Here is a 21,942-nt window from a genome sequence, read left to right on the forward strand (position 1 = left end):
GGGCCCCGAAAAAGCCTTTAACTGTAGCTCTGTTCCCATCCTCCATTGATTTTCTTCACTGATAGAATGGGTGATAAAATGACACCTTCATCCCACAGGGGTGCCGTGAGGATCACACGTATGTAATGGGCTTAGGGTAGTGCTGGCTCTTAAAAAGAACTCAACTTATGTTAGGGATTTTATTCTCTATCCTTATGTTATTATAATCCTTTTTAACTTATGCTCGGAAACAGTGAGAATCTGCTCCGAGAAGTGATCCTGGCTCAGCACTGGGCCCGATACCCTCTCTGCCTCCGAGTCCTATCTTGAAAGACTTTTCTCAAACAGTGAAAACGGGCACTGGTCCATCCCTCAGCAAAGCTCCGCCATCCAGAAACCAAAGTCTGACAGCGTGAGGGCAGCAAGGCACGCTGTGAGAGTCAGAGATTTCCTCAAGGCGCCTCCAAGCCATTTTCTGGGGAGGTTTAACTTTGCTGTTGCTGGGAAAACCTCTGTGGTGACCTTTTTAACCTGCGATTCTCGGGATCAAAACCCAGTTCTGGGATGGGAAGATCTCAACGAGGATAAATGCATGGGGTTAACGCAGACCACGTCTCTGAGTGGGCACTGGACACAGCAGAGCGCTGGACCTGCCCACCTCCACGGTTTTCAGCTCCTGCCTACACGGCAGCACCTAGCGCTCCCTGCCGCTTCCCACTGACGATCTGTGCTGTTCATGCTGAAAGAACACTTGAGCATTTGAAGACACGGTGACAGGGGACTGAGCTTTGTGGTCCTGGATGAAATAAGTTGGGACTCAATGAGTCACTGACGATTTGTTTCGTTCCAAAAACAAAGTGTTTCTGTGTCATTTGGTGGCTGCTCCATGGTTCACTTTCAGTTTGTCAGAATTTGATTCCATCATTAGAGGGACTGAGTCTAAACCTGGCTGGAGAACCAACCACAACGCTGCTGTGCAGACGGGCCAGCGTCTGACGAAGTCCTGGCATCATACCTACGGCTCTGAAAAGACCAGAGAAGCCCAGTCTAGGGTGAAATTCTGGCCACAAATCTTTAGTCTCGTACCAAGGCGATCCTCTCAAAGCCTCAGGGGGTTCAGACAGAGTGTAAGGAACACAAGCTTTCGAGTCGGACAGAACTGGATCTTAAGTCTAGCCCCACGATATGCCAGGCATGTGACTTTGTTCAAGTTCCTTAGTTTCTCTGAACCTCAGTTTCCATCCCATAAAAGTAGATGATTATAACCCATGCCCTGTGGGTCCTCTGTGAAGATAACAACATATTCAGAGCAGCCGGCCACACATGCCTGGGACAGCTGACGTTCAACTCATGGCATGAGTGCTGCCCCTCAGACCAGTCACCTCCTGGACAGCCCCCGGGCTGCTGGTTCCAGGAGGTCAGGGAGCTCTTCTGCCTCAGTCCCCGCTGCATCGCCAGCACCCGGCACACAGCCAATGTGAAGTAAATACTTATTACATGAAGGAGTTGACTTCACCCTCACAAGTGTCACGTGAAGTAAGCAGCATTGTTACTACCTCTTTATAGAGGAGAAAAATGAGGCTGGTGCCACGTGGAAGGAGGATTCAAACCCACATCTGCTGACTCAGAAGCCTTTGCTCTCAGCCGTGATATGCCTCCTCTACTCAAAAATACAAAATTTTGTTGTGCGTTTATCCTTTTTAAGTAGTGGCCCCACTATCATCGTTTAAACATGAAAATCAACCTTCCCGATCCCATCCCTTTACAGATGCTGTTCAGCTATGGACAAAAGCCCGTCTTTCAGAGCTGACATGTGAATTACACTAAGAAGAGGGGGAGGTCCTATAAGGGAATAAGTAGCTCTGCATCTGAAAGTTAATTCCTTTGGGAGATTAACTCTTTTGAGCTCTCGGATTCATATTCAGTTGTGACTATACTAAATTGAAGAAATTAGCATACCAAATAGCCGTGGCATTAAAAATTCAAATGATTCTCTTAAAAATGTCTGATGAACTCCCTGGGAGAGGCTTATACAACCCCAGGTTCTGGCCTCATAATTGTCAAGTGCTGGCAAAATGCTAAGGCTTTTATCACCATATCCCAGATTCTGTAGGAAGAGAGAAACATGGTTACAGAAACGGTGCTAATCGCTATTAACATCTGATCAGGGCTTTAAATGGCAATTCTGATTTAACGTAGCCCCTCATAAAGTACTGCAGTTTTAGAACCACTTTATTTTTAGTCCCACACACACACACACAAAAAAAACAGGATTTATAGTTTATTTTCTGCACGGATGCATGAAATGAGACTCCTGGGAGTTACTTCAAGACCACTCAACACAGTAATGATGCACAATAAAATGGAATTTTAAGAGCTTCACTGCTAAGACTGATATATTGAAAAAGAAAAATCAAGCAAAAGTCATCTGTTTTTCCACAAACTGCACATACTGTCCACATCTTCCACCCAGATAAACTGATACTAAAGAAATAGGAATAAAAACCAGTACGTATTCCGTTCTGCTTCTCCTGAGCCCCGGGGCATCTACTTCATACTCCTGTTGTCATTTTAACAGTCTCAGGTTCAGGGAAGTCCTTGGGCCAGTGTCAACACTTGCAGAACAAGCATGGCCACTGCTGGAAGCAGCTTAGGGTCCCCCGAGAGGGGACAGGTGCTGGCCGACGGCCAGGGCGTCAGGGAGCTTCCTCTGCATGGTTGTTTAGAGGACGAATGTAATATTCAGATCTAACAATATGACCTGCATTAAAAGCTTGAACTGCAAGGAGATGATTTTTTAAATTAAAAAAAGAACTCTAATTTCTTTTTAGCAAAAAACCCCCAAACTTTTGAAAAAGAAGGAAAAAGCAGATGGAGAGAGAAACCTGACCTCTGGGCCTTCCTTGGAAAGTTCTATGCAATTGCCTGTGCACCTTCTTTGGCATATAAGCTTTCAGGGGTCTATTACTACCTCTACCCTACAGATAAAGAGACTGAGGGTCAAGCAGGTGAGCTGACTGCCTCAGGGTCACACAGCCAGCACGGATTTGGGTCTGCTGCTGAGGCCCCTATCTTTCCCTTAGACCACCCTGCCCCCGGGCAGCTACACTGTGGGTCCCTGCATGTTCCCCCAAATGGTGAGAGCGAGCACACCACCACCCTTATCTCCTCTTCCACAGCCTGGGATACGGGACCTTCCCCTGACCCGGCACTGCCACATGCTGAAAATCGCTATTGGCAAGAAAAAAATGGGGGAACAAATGACCACGTCAGGGTCTGAGTGAATAGGCAAGTTGAGTTAGGAAACGACAGTGACAGAGGTGCTATACTACTCACACACTCGCGTGCGGCTTCTTTTTGGAAAAATCGCAGGCAAGACCAAGGTCTGATATCCTAACGTGTCCGTGTTCATCCAAGAGGATATTTGCAGGCTAAAATGAAAGAGAAGGTGATCTTCAAGAGTCCCCAAGATGTCCCAGGGGCTAACTTCTAAAACTATTGGCACTTGATATCTCATTATTTTATCACAGTTCATTCCTACACATGAATCCTAGCATTAATTATATCATCACATCCAAATGGGGCACAATACCGACAATGACATGTTTCGTGTTAATTTCAGCAGGAAAGTGGTAATGACAGATGGGAAGGATTCTACTCATTTGATGATGGAACACAGGGCAGGTAAGACTGGAGGGTTACAACCACAGTCTATCGGAGTTAAAGTATTTCTTTTTCACAGCAAGAAGTGCAATCCAGCCAGAATGGTGAGTCTCTCCACAAAGGCAGTGAGTCCACAGGCTCCTTGGCCTCTGGAACTACTAGGACTTCAGAGAATGAAGCCACGAAGCACAGCACAGAAAGGAATCTTGTAAAAATATACAAATAGCGACCAAAGAAATCAAAATATTCCATGGTGCCACATTAATCCCGATAAACGTCATTTCTGTTTATTAGTACAGAGTCAACAGAGGGCCCTACCAAATGACCAAATATGATTTTGACCACAACTCTGATGAGATGTATCCATTAAGATTAGATTTACTCAGCATAATCGTGGAAACCAAAGCTCCTCTCCCTAATACACACTGAATTACAGTCATCTTGATATTTTTCTGCTGGAGATCAGCTATTGATTTGCTTGAAATAAAAATAATGGCATGCCATTATAAACCTGAAGCGTGAATAGTCACGAATGACTAGAATTACGTCTGAATAGAAATTACGTAATACCATTGCCTACTAAATAGCTGAGAAGACAAAAATACTGCATCAAGATGATTAGAAACCAGTTATAGATTTAAATTAAAATGTATTACAATGGCGCTCCATGGGCCTTCGGTGTGTATTTTATTCTTCTGCAAAACTCACCATGAGGAAATAAAATGTCATGTGCCAACCAGTGTCTAATTATTTCTAATGTGATGAAAATACTTTTTTTCTTCTTTATGTTCATATGAAGAAGGCTAAGGGAGTAATTCTTTAACCTTGCAGGAGGCTTTAGAAGTTACAAAGTCCCTTGTGAAAAACATAATATGCCCAACACTAAAATACACCATTTTAGATTCTTAGGAGGTAACCTTTAAAAGCTAATCAAAACACGTGAGCAAAGGAACATCATGTGTACATTTTAGCTGGTTAACCTGGGTTCAGGTTAAGAAGGAAGCAGAGAGGAAGGCAAACCCACTCTCCTCCCAACCTCCTTGGGAAGTTGCCATGGCTATCATTTTTCTTCTCACCATTATTTACACCTTTATATATCTGCGCGATCATTTCTATATAGTTTGTCAAGGTCCCGTTTATCTCCTCCCCCATCTTCATGCGGCTGGCTAGACGAGTATCACCGCGGATGTACCAAGCAAACTCCCAACTCCCTCCTTAACGCAGAACCTGGGACCAAGCATCATGGTCTGGAATGGAAAAACTCAGAACGCACTTATTTCCTTTTTTTCAAGTCCAGTAAGATTTTAAAGAGAACCACAGTGAAGAAGCTCAAGCATGGAAGACTGGGGCTATGTAGTTCAGGGATTTGAAAATCCGTTAGTGATTTTTTAAGGCAAATTCAAAACAATCTGAGGCTCAGAGAGTGCCCTTTGGGGGAAATTCTCCACGCTGTCAGCCACTCTGCCCTGATCGGATCAGGCTTGCCTCAAATGAGTTATAACTCAGCCCTTCGACGTGTTAGTTCACAGGTAGATACTTCCCGTAAGACGTATATGTTCTCTGCTAGTTCACCTTTGTACACCTCCTGGTCTCACACTAGGCCAGAGCCAGTTGCTTAGTGAACATTAATGGAATTACAATCAATTGTAAAATGGGCAACAACAAAACACCCCTACCCTGCTTTTCACTAATTAACCAATTAAAGTTTTTGAGTTGGCATATGTGCTGCACCAGGCACGGAGGTAAAAGGGACAAGTAGGATGGAGTCCTTAGAACAGAGTTCAGAGTCCGGAGGAGACCGACATCACAAAGGTGATGCCTTTATCGGGGCTGAGACGAGGAAAATGACAGGATACCATGAAAGAGGTGGAAACGCCTGTTAGACCACAACTGCAATACAACACCTATTGCACAGGTCTGGTAAACGGAAGGAGTCTGTCCAATGGCCTTACCTTCAAATCTCTGTAAACGACAAACCGATTGTGCATGTGTTCCAGCCCCAGGATGACTTCTGTGGCGTAAAACCGCATCTCCTTCTCAGAAAACACCCCGTGCTGTGAAAGGTGATAGTGCAAGTCGCCCCCTGGAATCAGAGACGTGGAATTTAAATTCAGTGCATTAATTTCAAGGGAACAAAAACCACTGTCATCCTGCATAGTTATGATACAGTCGAAAAAGGTAAACTATGCTTCTGCTTTGTCTCTCTCCCTCTCTCTCTCTCTCTCTCTCCCTCTCTCCCTCCCTCTCTCTCTCTCTCTCTCTCTCTCTCTCTATATATATATATATATGTATGTCATTGATTTCTGTAATTTGACCAAATGCTTTAAAAATTCTAGAGAAAACTAAAACATTGAGAAGACTTAGATGTGACAATGGCCAGGACGATATGAAACAAAGCCACCGTTCTCTGACAGGTATCACAGCTCCCAGATGTACCATCAAGGGGGAGGGAGGATTAGCTAATCTGCTTTGATTACTTGTGTTCTGGCTAATAACTGAATCAACCCATGTAGTGATCCAGTAGGTGGCTTAGCAACTCATTCTGTGGACAATAAATAGTAAGGAAACAAAACAAACACATTGATCATATTGATAGATATATGAGAAAGCAAATACAGCAAAATTTTAACTGGTAAAACCCAGGTGGTGTGTATTTGGGTGTCCCCAGTAAAATTCTTTCAATTTTGCCATATGTTTAGTTTTCATAATAAAATGTTGGAAAAGGTAAATCATCATCTGGCCTCAAGTTACAGAGACACAGAAGGCCACAACCAGGGGAAGGGAACGTTCTTATGAAGTATAAAAGAAGAGCCTCAATTGATCTACAAAAGTTCATGTGTGTCCAACTTTATTGCCCTTGATTTTATAAGTACCTTCCTGTTCACACACACATATTCCTGTATAACCACTACCAGATCAAGGTGTAGAAGATTTCCAGCATTGCTGAAGGCTTCCCATGCCCATCCCAGGCAGTATATCAGCTCACAGCCCCTAATTAAAGCCAGTCGGACTCTATTGTAACCTCTCCCCCCATAAATTAGTTTTGCCAGTTCTGATGGTCACATAAATAGACTCACACAGGGGACATGCTGCTGTGTCCGGCTGTGTCTGCTCATTATAATGTGTGTGGAAATTCCTTCACGCTGTTGGGTAGGTCTGATTTTAAATCAAACACTCAAAATGTAATGAACCTTCAAGTGAATTTCAAAAAAGGTATTTCATTTGTCGAACTGTACATCTTAATTTCAGCTCTCGTTACTAAAAATGCTTTGAGCATATATCATGTCACTTTCTAGTATTAAAAAACTACTTTTCTAGCTAAAACTCTTTCATCATTCTCTGGGTCATCAGTCACAGTTTAAAAGATCAATGTACAGTGGAACTGGGCTAACGCATAGAAGACTGGGCTAAAATCTGTCCTGGCTCAAAGTCAGTCCTTCAAAGTTGGTTTTTAAATACATTTCTATCTTCAGCCTATGTATCTTTAGGAGGCATTTCATTCCTAAAAGTTGAGGGCCAGGAACACGCAAACTAAACATCCAGGCCAGTTGCATTCCAGAAAATCCAGTTTCACTGTATTTTAACTATTTTATGAAAATCTTTTCTAGAAAATGCAACTTCCTGGGGAGAGACTGGGAGGGCCAGAGGGCAATGGCAGTCAACATTTTTAAATGAAGTTGAACTGAAAATTGAAGAATAAAAGGTTTCCTTAAACTCCAGGAGGAATTTAGTTACCTGAAAGACCCAAATGGCCAGTCTGTCGGGAGCAACGCAGGCTAAGATAAAACATCATGAAAACACAAACAAACAACACCATGGCAAAGTCTTGCAGTGTATTCAGACTTCCCAAGGCTTGCTCACCGTTCATCAGATCCAAGATGAAGCAGAGTTTATCTGGCGTATGGAAGGCATAGGTCATACAGACAATGAAAGGACAATCCTGGAGTGAAAAATATATATATAAGAAAAGCAAAAGCTGCCCTGGAAAGCGCATCTACTGCCAAACACCATCTACACTTTTTTTTTTATCCACGCCACTGCCCCGTGCATGAAACACAGACACCTACCTGGTAAGTTTAACAGACCCAGGAAAGTGGGTCTGGTTCCGTGGAAAAATGCACAGAGACACAACACTGCTAATTAGAGATGAACTCAAAGGTGCTCTGTCACTCTGATTCAATCATGACTCCTCTATCTACATCTTCAAAAGACTCAGATTCTACAGAAAAATATTACTGCCTTACTAGTCTTTCTGTTGGTCTACATTTCAGTTCTGGCTAGTCAAGTATCCATTTCAATCTCTGATTCTGACGTTGGAAGAACCATACCATGGGGGGAAATGTTATCTGTATTACTGTTTTGAAGCACTGAGAATAAAAATGAAATTAAATTAGCTTTTGAAAGTGGAAAAATGTACCAGAGCCGAGGACAGAAAAACTCAATTGTAAAGATGCCAATTTTCCCTCAGATTAATCTCTAGATTCCATGCACTCTTAATTAAAATGAAAATTGACAAACTAATCCCAAAATTTATATGGAAATGTAAACGGCCAAGAAAAGTTCAGATACACTTGAAGAAAAATAAAGCTGGAAAACTCATAGTGCTAGATATCAAGACTTATGGTAAAGCAACAGTAATTTGGTATGGAACTAGCCCAAGGACAGACAAATCGACCAGTAGAACAGAACAGAATCCTGAAGTAGACCCACATGTAAATGCTCATTCGACTTGTAATAAAGTGACCCAGCAGGGTGGGGGGAAAGCATGGCCTTTTCAATCAGTGGTGCCGGAGCAACAGGCTATCTGTACAATCAGCTGTGGACATTCACCCCTACCTCACACCACACACTAACTTCAACCCCAGGTGGATATAGACCTCAAGGTAAAACAATAAAGCTTCTAGGAGAAAACCAAAGAGAACAACTTCAGGACCTTAGGGTGAAGTAAAGAATTCTTAAACAGGCCACAAAAAGCACTAACAATAAAAATATTGGTAAGCTAAACTAAAATAAAAGTAAGAACTTCTGTTCTTCAGAAGACACCAGTAAGAGAGTAAAAAGGTGAGTCACAGAATGGTAGAAGATATTTGCAATCCACATATATCTTGAATATATAAAGAACTCTCAACAATCAATAAAGAAAAAGCAAACAACCCAGTAGAAAAATGGCAAAAGAGAAACAACAACAACAATAAAAATACTAATGTAGGCACTTCACACAAGAGAGTATCAAACGGCCCGCAAGCCTATGAACAGATGCTAGGCCTCAGTTTTCCCTAAAGAAACGCAAATTGAAAATCACAACGTGTCATCACTAAAACGAATGGCTAACGTTAAATAGACTGACAATGCCAAGTGTTGCAAAGGTATGGAGTTAATGGAACTTCCAGTATGGCGCTGGGAAGGCAGAATGGCACTACCACTTTCACAAGATGTTCAGTGGGATCTGCTAAAGTTGATCACTACCTGCAAAGCCTATGAGCCAGCATTTCTACCCCGGGGTATTTACCCAACAGCAATCTGGACTCATGTGCACCGAGGACATGAGAATGGTCCTCATGGCACTATTCAAAATAGCCCCAAACCAGGAAATAACCCCAATGTCTACCAACAGGAGGATGGATACACGAATTGTGGCACATTTATATGATGGAATACTATAGAACAGGGGCCACCAAACATTTTCTGCAAAGGGCTGGACAGTAAATATTTTAAGCTTTGCAGGCTTCATCCAGTCTCTATCACATATTCTTCTTTGTTTCTTTTCTTTACAATGCTTTAAAAAGGAAAAAACCATTCTTAGTTCATGGGCTGTGAACACAAGCCAGATTTGGTCCCTGGGCCACACACATAGCCTGGTGACCCCTGCTATTTAGCTACAGAAGGCGCTGTTGCTAAGAGCAACGACTCAGATGCATCTCGCAAGCAACACTGAGTGAGAGAAGCCAGACACAAAAAGAGTACATTTATATGAAGTTTCAACACGGGCAAAGGTAAATTACGGTTTTAGACATCTGGGTAGTAGTTAGCTTGGGCGTGGGGTGAGTGGCTGGGAGGGACACAGGGAGACTTCTGGAACACCGGTAACTTTTTATCTCTTGACATGGGTGCTGGATACACACACGTGTTCCCTGGTGAGAATCCATCAGTGCCCCACTAGATCTAGAACTAGGTCCATTGAGATAAATATACAGTGTACACTTGCCACTCAACTGATTCAGATAACAAATGGCATGAAATATCTATAACCACTTTCTTAACAGAAGCAAAGAATTATTAAATTCCACAGGAAGTATTCAAATTTTAACGGAATAATCTGAGACAGAATTCACATTGTTCACACCTGTCGATTAAGGGCATACAGATAAATCTGTCTTAACACATTCCTATGTGCTCAAGATTCATGAACTTGAACTCAATTTCCACAAATCTTCTGGAGGAAGTTACTCCAGAATGAATGACAAAATTCACTTTGTGGTTACCTAGTTTTCCTTAGAGGTCTGTTGAGAGGTGTTAGTGTTTACTAATGTTAAGATATATTTTGCGTTAAATAGGTAAAATAAGGGTGTTACCCTTTATCTGTTAAAAGCCATGTGGTTCTCAGCGGGTGGGTACCCTCCTACTTGCGATCCCACCAGTGTTTCACCAGACCTTTCCATAGTCTGCTGGCGATGGCTCATTCTGCTCCAAATATCATGCTTCTTCCTTAATGGGGTTCCCCACATACTCTGGTTCCTGATCTGATGAACAATTCATCTCTAGAGCAGAGAAGCGGGTGGACCAGGAACTTAGTAAAGCCCGGGTCTTTCCCAGCTTGAGAGAGCAACTCCACTCACTTCACCCAGAGGACAAATAGAGCCCGGGAAGGGGGGTATTTCTGAACATGACGGTGTATGATCATTCTAACGACAGCCCTGAGAACACTGCAGAAGGTCAAAGTATAGTTAAGATGCTACGTTATTAAGATGGGACATGAATTGGAGATTTAGAATCATAGGCCACCGGAGTAGAAAAGGCTCTTAAGAAAGAAAGAAAAAAAATCACGTGGTCCGATTTCTTTATCTTAAAGACAAGGAAACTAAACTCCCCACCCACTAAAAGGGAAATGTCTTGCCTGAGGTCACAAAGGAATTTGGTAGCCAGCCAAGATTCAAACCCCAGCTCTCTGACCCTGGACTCTTGGCAGAGCTGTCCTAAGTTACCCTACTTACGAAGGCAGAGTTTCCATAGCAACATGAAATAAAAGTTCCGCTAAAGGGATTTGACTGGTTACCTCTACAGAATTTGCTGACCATGATCCCTCATCTCTCAGGCCCTGAGCAGATACCATCTTGAGTCTCAGGTGGGGTCCGAGACACAAAGAACTGAACACTGACCCAAGTGGACAAACAGGCAGCGGTTTAATGATGGTATTGGTACGGTTTCAAAGATAATTGTGGTTAAGATGTTCTGCCTTGATTACAAATTCAAGGTAAATAAGAACTACGGGGTTTTTTACAGGTGGATACTTAAATAAAAGCTCTTCAGCAAGGAACTGTCCTCTTTGATTTCCTACCTAGTGAGCAAAATAGACTGCATTTTGCAGGAACTTAAAAGTGTGATAAAATAGACCATAAAGTAATCCTTCAGAACATTTCTCTACACTGCAGTCAGAGGAACCTTTTCAGACTTGCAAGGCTTCTCATGTTATCTTCCTACTTCAAACACTTTGTTTCCAACAGCTCTTAAGATTTTTAAAACTCCTCAGTACTGGCCCAGAAAACTCTTTCTGGTCTGGTCTGGCCTCTGCTTGCCTCTCTCCCTTACAACTTCATCTTGTGGTCCTTACCCTGTCACTTCTGACCCCACCTCTGCCGACCTTCTGTGACTCCCCAGAACTTCCGTGCTCGGGACCCACACGTGCCCCGGCACCTCCTCTGACTTCAGAGGAGCATTTGTGGACAATACTTCCGCCCTGCTAAATGCCTTCTGAGCACCGTGGACCTGTCTTTCCTACCTCTTGCCACGTGTTCCAATGATCAACGCATTTGTGAGACTGTCTGCATCACTCTACGCAGCTCTATAAGAACAAGGACCAAACTAGGGTTTCAGGACCCCCGTCTCGTAGCGGAGGGCCCGGCACAATCTAGGTCTCAAGTATGGATCAAGGAATGAATGAGCAATGCTTCTCATGAACAACACTTGACTTAATTAATGAAAGTGCTGACGGCTCCCCCCAGTCATGGACATACATGTCCTTGATTCCCTTTTTACTACCCGAAAGTTACAGAATAAAACTGGGAACAGTACTTCCTACTATCTCTTTGGGGGATGAGAAGTAGGAATCCTCAATTTGAGAGTGAAAGAGAAAAACAACTTTCTAGTAAATAGAAAACTCTGCTGGGTGACTCTGGCTCATTTTCATGCCAACACCTTAGGAAATCATACTGATACAGGCCGATCTAAAGCATCCCCTAAGAAGGCAATTTTAAACTAAAGATTACTTAAATCCTATAAACCGTGGCCTTTCATTAGCAAAAACAATTCCAAACAACTTTATTACAATTCTTTCAATTCTTTACTACAATTCTTTAAATTATATACTTATACATGTTTAAAATGCTAAGCAGTTTTGATATTTGAATAAAAAATATAAACAAGCCTTTTAAATTAGCTCAAAGCAGTAGCTCAATATACCCCCAATTTTTTATTTATTCCCTTACGGGTGGACCAGTGAGGAGCTCGACAACTACTTAACGACTCTCCCTCACCTGAGTAAAACAAAAATGCTACATGAAAATTAAAATTGTACGTATATTTTTCCAACACCAAAATTTTTTTTCCATAGGCTTTCCTGTGAATAAATATCCAAGGCTTTGAGATAACTCATTAAAAATTAATATTTTAATAAAGCACTTAAAATCTGCAGTAAACACACATCCGTGTCTGAAATGAAGACACAGACATTTCAATAGATACTAGAAGCCAATGCTATTCACGTTGATTCCAATACAGTGTGCAGGCCACTCAGATTCCATTCCAATCAGTTAAAATCTTGGCCATGCACACAGGGTAACTCTTATTTGAAATGCTTAATGTCCATATGTTGGCAGGTAGAGGCACATAATTAGACATTACTATTTATAGCAATGGCATTTTCATCTGTTATAGTTGAGCTAAATTATGATATTCATTGGCTTCGATAGCAAACAGACTTTCCAGAACCACTTAAAACTAATGCTAGAATAATATAAACACCAACACAATGAATACAGGTGACAAACAACAAAACATGGAGCCTACAAAGGGATGAGAAAAGAACACTGGGGCTGTCCAGGGAGTCTGGGGACTCTGGGCAAAGAAATGATGTCTCTGGGTCTCAGGTTCCTTGCTAAACTAGCTGAAAGGAATTCTTTGAGTCACCATTAAGATCTGAGTCTTTCAAAACCTTTGTGTGAAGATGACCTTATTTAGAACCCAGCTATGATAGTTGGAAGCACCATCCCGCCTCCCCTGGGGCCCCTTGTCTCACTTGCCAGGACACGTGGGCACTGCCCAGGTTCCTGGGATGGTGGGTTTTTCTGGGTGTCTTTATATACATCTGTACAGGTAAATAAAAGCCGAGGTTTTGATCCTGGGTGATACTACTAACAGGAAAAGAAATCAGAACGGGACACTGCTTTGCAAGTCAAGATGACACAGCGTAAAAGCTTGCTTTTACACATGCCGAGCTAAAAATGACAGCCTGACATGCAAATAAAACATCGAACAGGCAGAAACGTATTGCTGGAAATGGAAAAGGCCAGCGTCCACAGCAGGTAAAAGTAGCAAGTGCTGAGAAGATAAGGTTCCCTCCAAATGAAACCCGGCCTGGGGAGCACCCTGAAGGGACAACTGGGGTTTGACTAAGCCCAGTCACTTCCTCTCTATCAGTTTGTGAAGGACGGGAGCTACATTTCTCTTACTTTTTCTTCTCTGGGTTAGTCTTTCTCAGTCACACAGCCAATTCTTAACTATATTCAAGTGATATTTTTTTGGCATTGATATGATTATTTTCTGCCATCTCTGCAACCATATTCCACAAAGAAGGAAGTCATAAATACTCACTAAAGGGACAAGTTGTCAGTGTGCACAGCGATGGTGGCTAGTACGTTCCTAATTCCCAAATTAGACAGAGGTAATACCTGAATTATTCTTTATACTAACTTAGGCTGCTGCTCCCTGCTCTAAATTCTAATCCCCCCAAGAACTGGCTAGCCGCTTAATTCACCAGAAAAAAAAAAATGCCTGTATTTTAAATAAATTGTCCTGATACAAAAACCAAAAAACAAACAAACAAACCAACCCAAGAGTGTTGAAAATTGAATACTTACTCCTGTGCTCACCAGGGACAACATGATCCTTTCATTTAAGGCTAAGGTTTCTCCTTGTTTCATCTTGATCCTCTTCTTATCCAAGCATTTCATCGCATACCTAGAAACATAAATATTATTGAAAAATCTGCACTGAGAATACATCTAAACGGATTAAATGATACGCATCACACCGGGGGAAGTTTCTAAAGAGGTGCTAAGTGTTTTAAAGAAGCAAAATGCTTCTAAGAAACTAAGGAAATCTGAATCAAGTGGAGACTTCAGTCAATAACATATTTGTTCGTTCATTGTGACGAGTGTCCCACACTAAGTAAGATGAGGATACTGGGCATGGGGTACACGGGTAGTACATCCTGTACTATTTCTGCACTTTTTCTGTAAACCTAAAATAACTGTAAAATAAAAAGGCTATTTTAAAAAATCAAGCAATAATCAAGATATTTCTATTATTATATGAATTGATGTTTCAGTTAAATAAGAGCATAAAGTAGATGGATATAAAATTCAGGGAAATAAATTTTGTATGTATTGCCGCTGCCTAGTACCACCGTGTGTGTGTGTGTGTGTGTGTGTGTGTGTGTGTGTGTGTGTTTTGTGGAGGTGCTGTACGTGTCATATTTAGCATTTAGGAATTGTGAATTCAGCACTGGTCAAGATTTAATAAGCTCGTAGAGTGTAAGACTCTAAACTGTTGATGACTGACCAACTGGGAAGGGAAAGCGTGCGTCCAAAACTCCGTGTCCTAAAGTGGCACTTTACTGATTTGTTTTAAATCTATACTTAAGTTATCATATTTCAAATAATAAAAAGAATCAGTAAGATTTTTACATTCAATTTATATTCAAGTTAGTTGAGAAGAAACCGCTGACAGCTTAAGATTTTTGAAGATTTGGAACAAACTCACATTAAGGAAATACAGACATGTTACTCAGCACACTCTGTAATCACAGGTTAAAGAAAGCAGATGCTGGGCTTCCCTGGTGGCGCAGTGGTTGAGAGTCCGCCTGCCGATGCAGGGGACACGGGTTCGTGCCCCGGTCCGGGAAGATCCCACATGCCGCGGAGCAGCTGGGCCTGTGAGCCATGGCCGCTGAGCCTGTGCGTCTGGAGCCTGTGCTCCGCAACGGGAGAGGCCGCGACAGTGAGAGGCCCGCGTACCGCAAAAAAAAAAAAAAAAAAAAAAAAAGGAAGCAGATGCTTTTTCAGCAGGACAAGGGAAAGCTGAAAGGAAATTTTTACAAGGGTTTTGGGGACTTGAGAATTCTGCATGCATGACTAAACTCCCACTGATACACTATTTCACGACACCCAGGTATACCAGTTGTCTGGCTGTGGTAGGACACACAAAATCCACTTATTCCTAACTTACTTACAACTTATAATGTTATGAGCTACAGCAAAACAGAGATAGATGTTCAAATTTGATATTTTTATCCACTCTTCCAGGAGTTCTGTATGACAAATCCATTTGCGAGACACTGATTGGCTTAATTATGGGATCAAATATTGGCTTAATTATGGGATCAAAGCCCAACAGAGCACACATGAAGTGACGCGTTCTTGAAATATTTTTTATGATAAAGAATTTTCAAAATGCCTCATACTACTTCTATCACCACCCTGCTGTGATGATGTTTAATAAGACCTTTGGATTGCAGACCACAGAGAAGGTGGCACCCACAGGTCTCGAGCCCCTCAGAGTAAGCAAGCTGAGGGCCCCCCGCCCCCAAGGGCAGGTGGCAGGTCACTGTCACTGGCAGCCGGGAGGCTGCAAAGGACGTGCTCGAGGATTCATGGGAGCTGAGCTTGGCCACTTCCTAGCTGTGTGACTCCTGAGAAGCGTCTACCCTTAACCTATAAAATAGAAGACTATTTACCACGCCCTGGCGGTTTCCGAGAGTCGGGTGAAATCGTAAATGTGTATGAAGAGACAAATTGATATTATTTACTTCTGACAACAACACGTGACAGACTGGGCATCCTCAGCACCTCGACAAGCAGTTACGATGAAGTAAAACTAAAATTTAGTGAAAGGTAACGAACGACAAGTAAAGTGCATCATTTAGGATCAGAAAGCCCACCGTGCAGCACAGAACTGGAAGGTATTTTTTCTATCACCCCAAACTGCACATGCTAAATCACAGGTGGGTCAGAAGAGAATGTCTCTCCCCTGCAAAGCAGAGAATTCTTTGCAGTCTGATCGGACTGGGAGGCCACACATAACACCCCTTCTTGGCCACCTCTGGATTCCTGGCTCTTCACCCACGGCCTGAACCACTGCAGGCTCCCGATACACGGCTTCTGGTTACCTTCCCATTTAGCCCTAAGAGGCAGCAGTTCCAGATCATCTCGTTTGCTATGCTTTACAAAATACAGCCTATTTCCTTCTGAGGCAAATTACTGCAGGAGTGAGATCACGGGCTTCCATAAATCTACACAGGGGTTTCCTTTTGATGCGAGCATAAAATTCTCTTAATATTCCCAGCAAAATATACGAGCCTAGAAAGCTTACATTTTTCCAGTGTCTGCTTTCCTGCAACCATATACTTCACCGAATCCTCCTCGTCCAATAATCCTATGTACGCTGAAATCATTCATGGTCAACTGTGAATTCAAAATGCGACATGGAAACGTAAAACTGCATAAAAATTATGCTGTTGTTTTCATGTAAAACATATACAGTTATTAAAATAGCGATTCAGATACACCTGCCCTTTCCGTGACTGGTCCCTCAAACTGAGAGGTGAGAAGCACAAGGTGGCAGGACATTCTAGAACCACCTTCTATACAAACTGCACAGAATGCACACCACGGAGGCAGATGGGAAGATGACGCAGTGGTAGCTGAGTTAGATTGGTTTTCCGATCTCATAAATCTTATATTGGACGATGTACGCTTTGAAGACAAGTGAATGTGAAATTTCCACTCAAAACACTAAGCAACATCAGCTACTCTGAAGTCTAAAGTTGGGAACAGTTCAGCAAGGCCAGGAACGTAATGGTAGAAAAATAGGCCCACGTCAAGGCCATCTATGTTTTCCTAACCGTGGGCCATATGATCAGAAAGCCCAACAGATGCTGGCCGTGTGAGTGTTTTATCAATAACGTCAGCGAGTAGAGAGTCAGCGAGTAGAGAGGACTCATGCTGGGCGTGTGAGCATGAAGCCAGACCGAGTGTGAGTAACTCTATGAAGAGGCTTTCTTCATAAGCACTTTGTCAGTATCATCCCAGCAATGCCCTGCTTCCTAAGCAGTTTTCATGGCATTAGACAGTACAAAGGCAGATAGATAGTCCTATGTTCGTGGTAAGAGGCCATCAGATAACAGCAAATGCCTACTAGTTTATGTATCCTGGCAAATGAAGGGTCAGATGCTTGAAGGGTTTCCCCAGACAACCCTTCAAATATCATGTCTGCAGCCAGGGAGGGGCATCTGGCCCACTAGCTTCATGTTTGGTGCTCAGAGGACATGAGGACGTGAAGACATGAGGATACCACGTCTGCTAAAGGAACTCAAGCACAAGGAAGATCCACAGCAGATGTAAGGGATTTTTTTTTTGGCCGTGCTGCGGCATGCCACAGCAACAGACCAGGGATCGAACCCGTGCTCCCTGCAGTGGAAGCATGGAGTCCTAACCGCTGGACCGCCAGGGAAGTCCCAATAAGGGATTATTTTTAAAAATGTGTCACTGCCTCTTGCTTCTCAATCCTGCCAGGAAATGGGGTGGAGAGGGGAGGTTTAAAAGAAGAAGGGGCTTTCCTGGTGGCGCAGTGTTGGGAATCTGCCTGCCAATGCAGGGGACATGGGTTCGAACCCTGGTCTGGGAAGATCCCACATGCCGTGGAGCAACTAAGCCCATGAGCCACAACTACTGAGCCTGCGCGTCTGGAGCCTGTGCTCCGCAACGGGAGAGGCCGCGATAGTGAGAGGCCCGCGCACCGCGATGAAGAGTGGCCCCCGCTTGCCGCAACTGGAGAAAGCCCTCGCACAGAAACAAAGACCCAACACAGCCAAAAATAAATAAATAAATAAATAAATTAATTTTTTTAAAAAAGAAGAAAAGACCCCACTTCTTCCAATAGTACTGCTCAAGTAAAAAACCAAAAAAAAAAAAAAATCCAGTTATTTCTTTTTCTCAATGGCAAACCTATGTGAAGGGAGAGCACGAAGGAAAGGGGAAGAGAAATGCACACTCTAAAAGCGAAGTAAAGAACGTGCCCTAGAATTACTGACAGTGAGAAGCTAACAGAAGATACAATGCTAAGGGGTTAATGTCAGAAAGTAGCCTGTCTTTGAGGACTGCTTTTATCATTCTCAAAATAACAAAAAAGATGAAACCGTGGTCTAGTAAAAGATGTCATCTTGTTTATTACATCATTGCGCCTAAGAATAAAAAAAAGGAACTTTACCAAGATGGCATAAGGCACGGGCATATGGGAATTACATTATGCAGAAGACTTGTATTTTTACAACTAGTTCTGTTAAAAGGTCAATTACCGCTTAAAATAACCATTCTTAAATAAATAAACACATTCTTACATGAATATGAGAAAAGAGAATTAAAATTCAAAGTGTTTACAATTGGGTATAGGAGGATGGAGTTTTCATGCCTAAAGCCATAAGCACGGCATCTGTTTGGGCAGAGTGTTACCCTGGGGAGTACGCTGCCGAATAAACTATTTTCTCACGAAGCTGAGCCAGGGGAAATTTTTATTTAAAAAAAGAAAGGCAGAGATGATACTCACATGGATATTTAATTCCACGTTTTTCCACTGACAAAATCGAGTGAACTTGTCACTGAAAAAGAACGTAAGGAATTACTGAAAAGTTAAATATCGAGTTAACTGAGAAACTAGAATTGTACTGCTTGTGTTGCTTCTCAAACGGAGTAAGTTTTCCTAAACATTTTCTCACAGAGGATTCACCTGGTATTTAAGGCCTTATTTTATGATTCAAATCGAAGACTTTGTGCTTCTCCTTTAATTGTCGTTATGCTGTGGTAACATCTTTATCTGAGTCAGCACTGTCCAATAGATGGGTAACAGAAGCTGCGTACGTAATCTAATTTTAATAATATATTTTATTTAAACCAATATATCAAAAAATTATCATTGCAAGACAAAATCAAATCAATATACAATTTTAATGAGATAGTCTACATTCTTGCTTTTCTATGAAGTCTTTGAAATCTGGTGGGTGTTTGCCCATCTTAATTCAGACTAATCATATTTCAAGAGTTCCACAGCTACACGTGGTCAGTGGCTACCATACTGGACAGTGCAGCTCTCAATGACAAAATAATGGCTGTTTACAAATAATTAGAGGGGTAGCAAATATAATACCTAAATAGTGCTTATCATGTCCCAGGCCCTGTTCATCTACTCCTTCAACGACTCCGTGATCAGGTACCGTCATGATGCCCCAACTTACAGCCAAGACCACCTGAGCTTGCCCAAGGTCACACAGAGAGAGAATGGGTGGAGCCGGATTTGAACCCAAACCAATGTCTGCCTCACAAAGATGCAAACAGTGCAGGAGAGAAACCCTTAGACGAGAATCGCAAGATGGAAGTCATACTGCATTGATAAGCGCCCAGTTTACTCAACTGCTGGAGGAGTGTTTTTTTCATCCATGAAGTAAGAAACATATCTATCCCATTAATAAAGGCATGATTGGGATTATTTTTTATTAATGAGCAACATATCTATAAAATGTTTGCTTTTAATTTTTTTTTCAGAAGAAATGCATTCTGGATTGAATATTCCTTAAAAGCAAAGAACATTTCTGGTGATTGTTGGACTTCATGTAGCCCCTGGCATGATTCCTTACATAGGAACGGTATTCAGGGTTCTATGAAGGAATGAATGAATTAAAAAAGGAAGAAAGGGAAGGAGAGAGAAAGGCAGGAAGAGAGGGAGGGAGTTCTTATGAAGTGCAAGTTACAGGTACTATCAGCACTATAATACGATGCCTTAAGGCATCCAAATATCCCAGGTCCCTGGGGGTTTCATCTAATATGCCTTCTAAGGATCTTTTAAAAATATTTCTGAGGCTAATAATCAAATTAAGAATTCAAAGCAGAAGAACTCTTGTAATTACATAGCATCTTTTTTCAGTGACTCTGAAATGACTTTTAAAGAGTGTTTCACTGATCCTCCTAACATCTCTATGAGGTCAGTAAAATAAATTTTGAGTTTCTGAGAGTTATTTCAAAGAGTTTTTTTTTTAAAGCATGGTGAGTGCAAAAGGTGAAACCACACTGGGGTGAATAAATCCATGACTTTGAAATCACTTGGTGTGTGAGGCTAGCTCACACCCTGCCTTCTTACAGATTCTGGAGTTCAGAGATGGCAACGGAGGTGGGGGTGTGGGGGGGTGTGATCTGTCACATTTTATGAACTTGCAAACTAGCTGGGGAGGGTAAACAACCAGGGAGAGAGAAGTGGCCCTGCTGGCCAAGAGAAGAGTCGAGGAGAATCAACTCCCAACCCATACCCTGCGCCAAAAGGACACACACTCCATCAAAAAATAAGCACAGATATTTTGCCCATGAAATACGATAGCAAGTTCTTCTTTAGGAAGTACAGATGGCTGCTGGGTGTCCTGGCTGTCGTGTGCCCACGGGGTTCCTTGAGCTCCATTCCTAGGCAATATCTAGTCACTAGAATGGGCACTTCTGGGTGGGGAGGAGGAACCGGGGCTGAGAATAGGGCAGAGCCTGGGCAGCACAGGGCTTCAGAGCCAGAGCCCTTGCAGGTGACTTAACCACCGCCTCGGAGGGAAGAGCAGGGGTGAAAGATACAAAGACGACTGGGGCGCGGCGAGGGTGAGCAGAACGAGTGTTTTTAGCTCTAACCCCTGACGTGGGCTTTAGATTACTGAGCAATCTGATGTTCACTGCTGAAGCGAGGCTCACCAGCCTCATCCAGAAGAGGGAAAGCCTCACTCCGGGATTCAGCCCCACTGGGAACTTAACCCCGTGTCCCTGCTGGGCCTCAGGAGAAGGTGGAGAGGCAGGCTCAGCACTGCTAAAGACATCCTCTTTTTTTTTTTTAATTTAATCGAAGTATAATTGATTTACGTGTTTCTGAACAGCAAAGTGATTCAGTTATACACATATATATTCTTTTTCATTATGGTTTACCACAGGATACATGTGATATATATTCATTATATATTCATTATGGTTTATCTAGTTCATTATTCATTATGGTTTATCTAGTTTCCTGCTATACAGTAGGACCTTGTTGTTTATCCATTCTCTATATACTAGTTTGCATCTGCTAACCCCAAACTCCCAGTCCAACCCCTGCCCCACCCTGCCTCCCCCTTGGCAACCATAAGCCTGTTCTCTACATGAAGACTTCCTCTTTACTTCTCTACTATGAAACTGCAGTGTGGCCACCAAGAAAAATCGCCTGAACCGTGAGGCCCTCAGAGAACACGGCCAGTCCTGACGATGCTGAAGTCTACAAGGGTCTATTTATGGAGTGCCTGTGCTTTTCAAAACCCAAACTCTGGACTTCCCTGGTAGCGCAGTGGTTAAGAATCCGCCTGCCAATGCAGGGGACATGGGTTCGAGCCCTGGTCTGGGACGACCCCACATGCCATGGAGCAACTAAGCCCGTGCGCCACAATTACTGAGGCTGTGCTCTAGAGCCCGCGAGCCACAACTACTGAGCCCACATGCCACAACTACTGAAGCCCACGTGCCTAGAGCCCGTGCTCCGCAACAAGAAGCCACCGCAATGAGAAGCCCGTGCACCACAATGAAGAGTAGCCCCCGCTCACCGCAACTAGAGAAAGCCCGCGCACAGCAACGAAAACCCAACGCAGGCAAAAATAAATAATAAATAAATTAATTAACAACAAAAAAACCCGACCTCTGAACTCTTGGCCTGACAATGGATTCTTTTACTGTTAATTTGATAATGTATTAACATAAAAAG

At 42.7% G+C, this 21,942-nt stretch overlaps 1 protein-coding gene across 5 annotated transcripts in view; it reads right to left on the reverse strand.

Moving 5' to 3' along the window:
- The window catches only part of GRK3 (G protein-coupled receptor kinase 3), a 119,245-nt gene that overhangs the window by 23,580 nt on the left and 73,723 nt on the right, over positions 1-21,942 (reverse strand). For all 5 annotated transcript variants that reach the window (XR_009534669.1, XR_009534668.1, XM_060120821.1 and 2 more), the window contains 6 exons: positions 18,739-18,790; positions 16,507-16,598; positions 13,995-14,094; positions 7,504-7,582; positions 5,595-5,725; positions 3,316-3,410 (listed from right to left, as the gene is read on the reverse strand). Coding sequence is in view for 3 of the 5 variants with exons in the window: in XM_060120821.1 (XP_059976804.1) it covers positions 3,316-3,410; positions 5,595-5,725; positions 7,504-7,582; positions 13,995-14,094; positions 16,507-16,598; positions 18,739-18,790 (549 nt within the window). In the remaining 2 variants the exon portion in view is untranslated. The remainder of the gene's footprint in view (positions 1-3,315; positions 3,411-5,594; positions 5,726-7,503; positions 7,583-13,994; positions 14,095-16,506; positions 16,599-18,738; positions 18,791-21,942) is intronic.

Source organism: Lagenorhynchus albirostris, chromosome 14, assembly GCF_949774975.1.
Source record: "Lagenorhynchus albirostris chromosome 14, mLagAlb1.1, whole genome shotgun sequence".
In the NCBI taxonomy this organism is placed as follows: Eukaryota; Metazoa; Chordata; class Mammalia; order Artiodactyla; family Delphinidae; genus Lagenorhynchus; species Lagenorhynchus albirostris.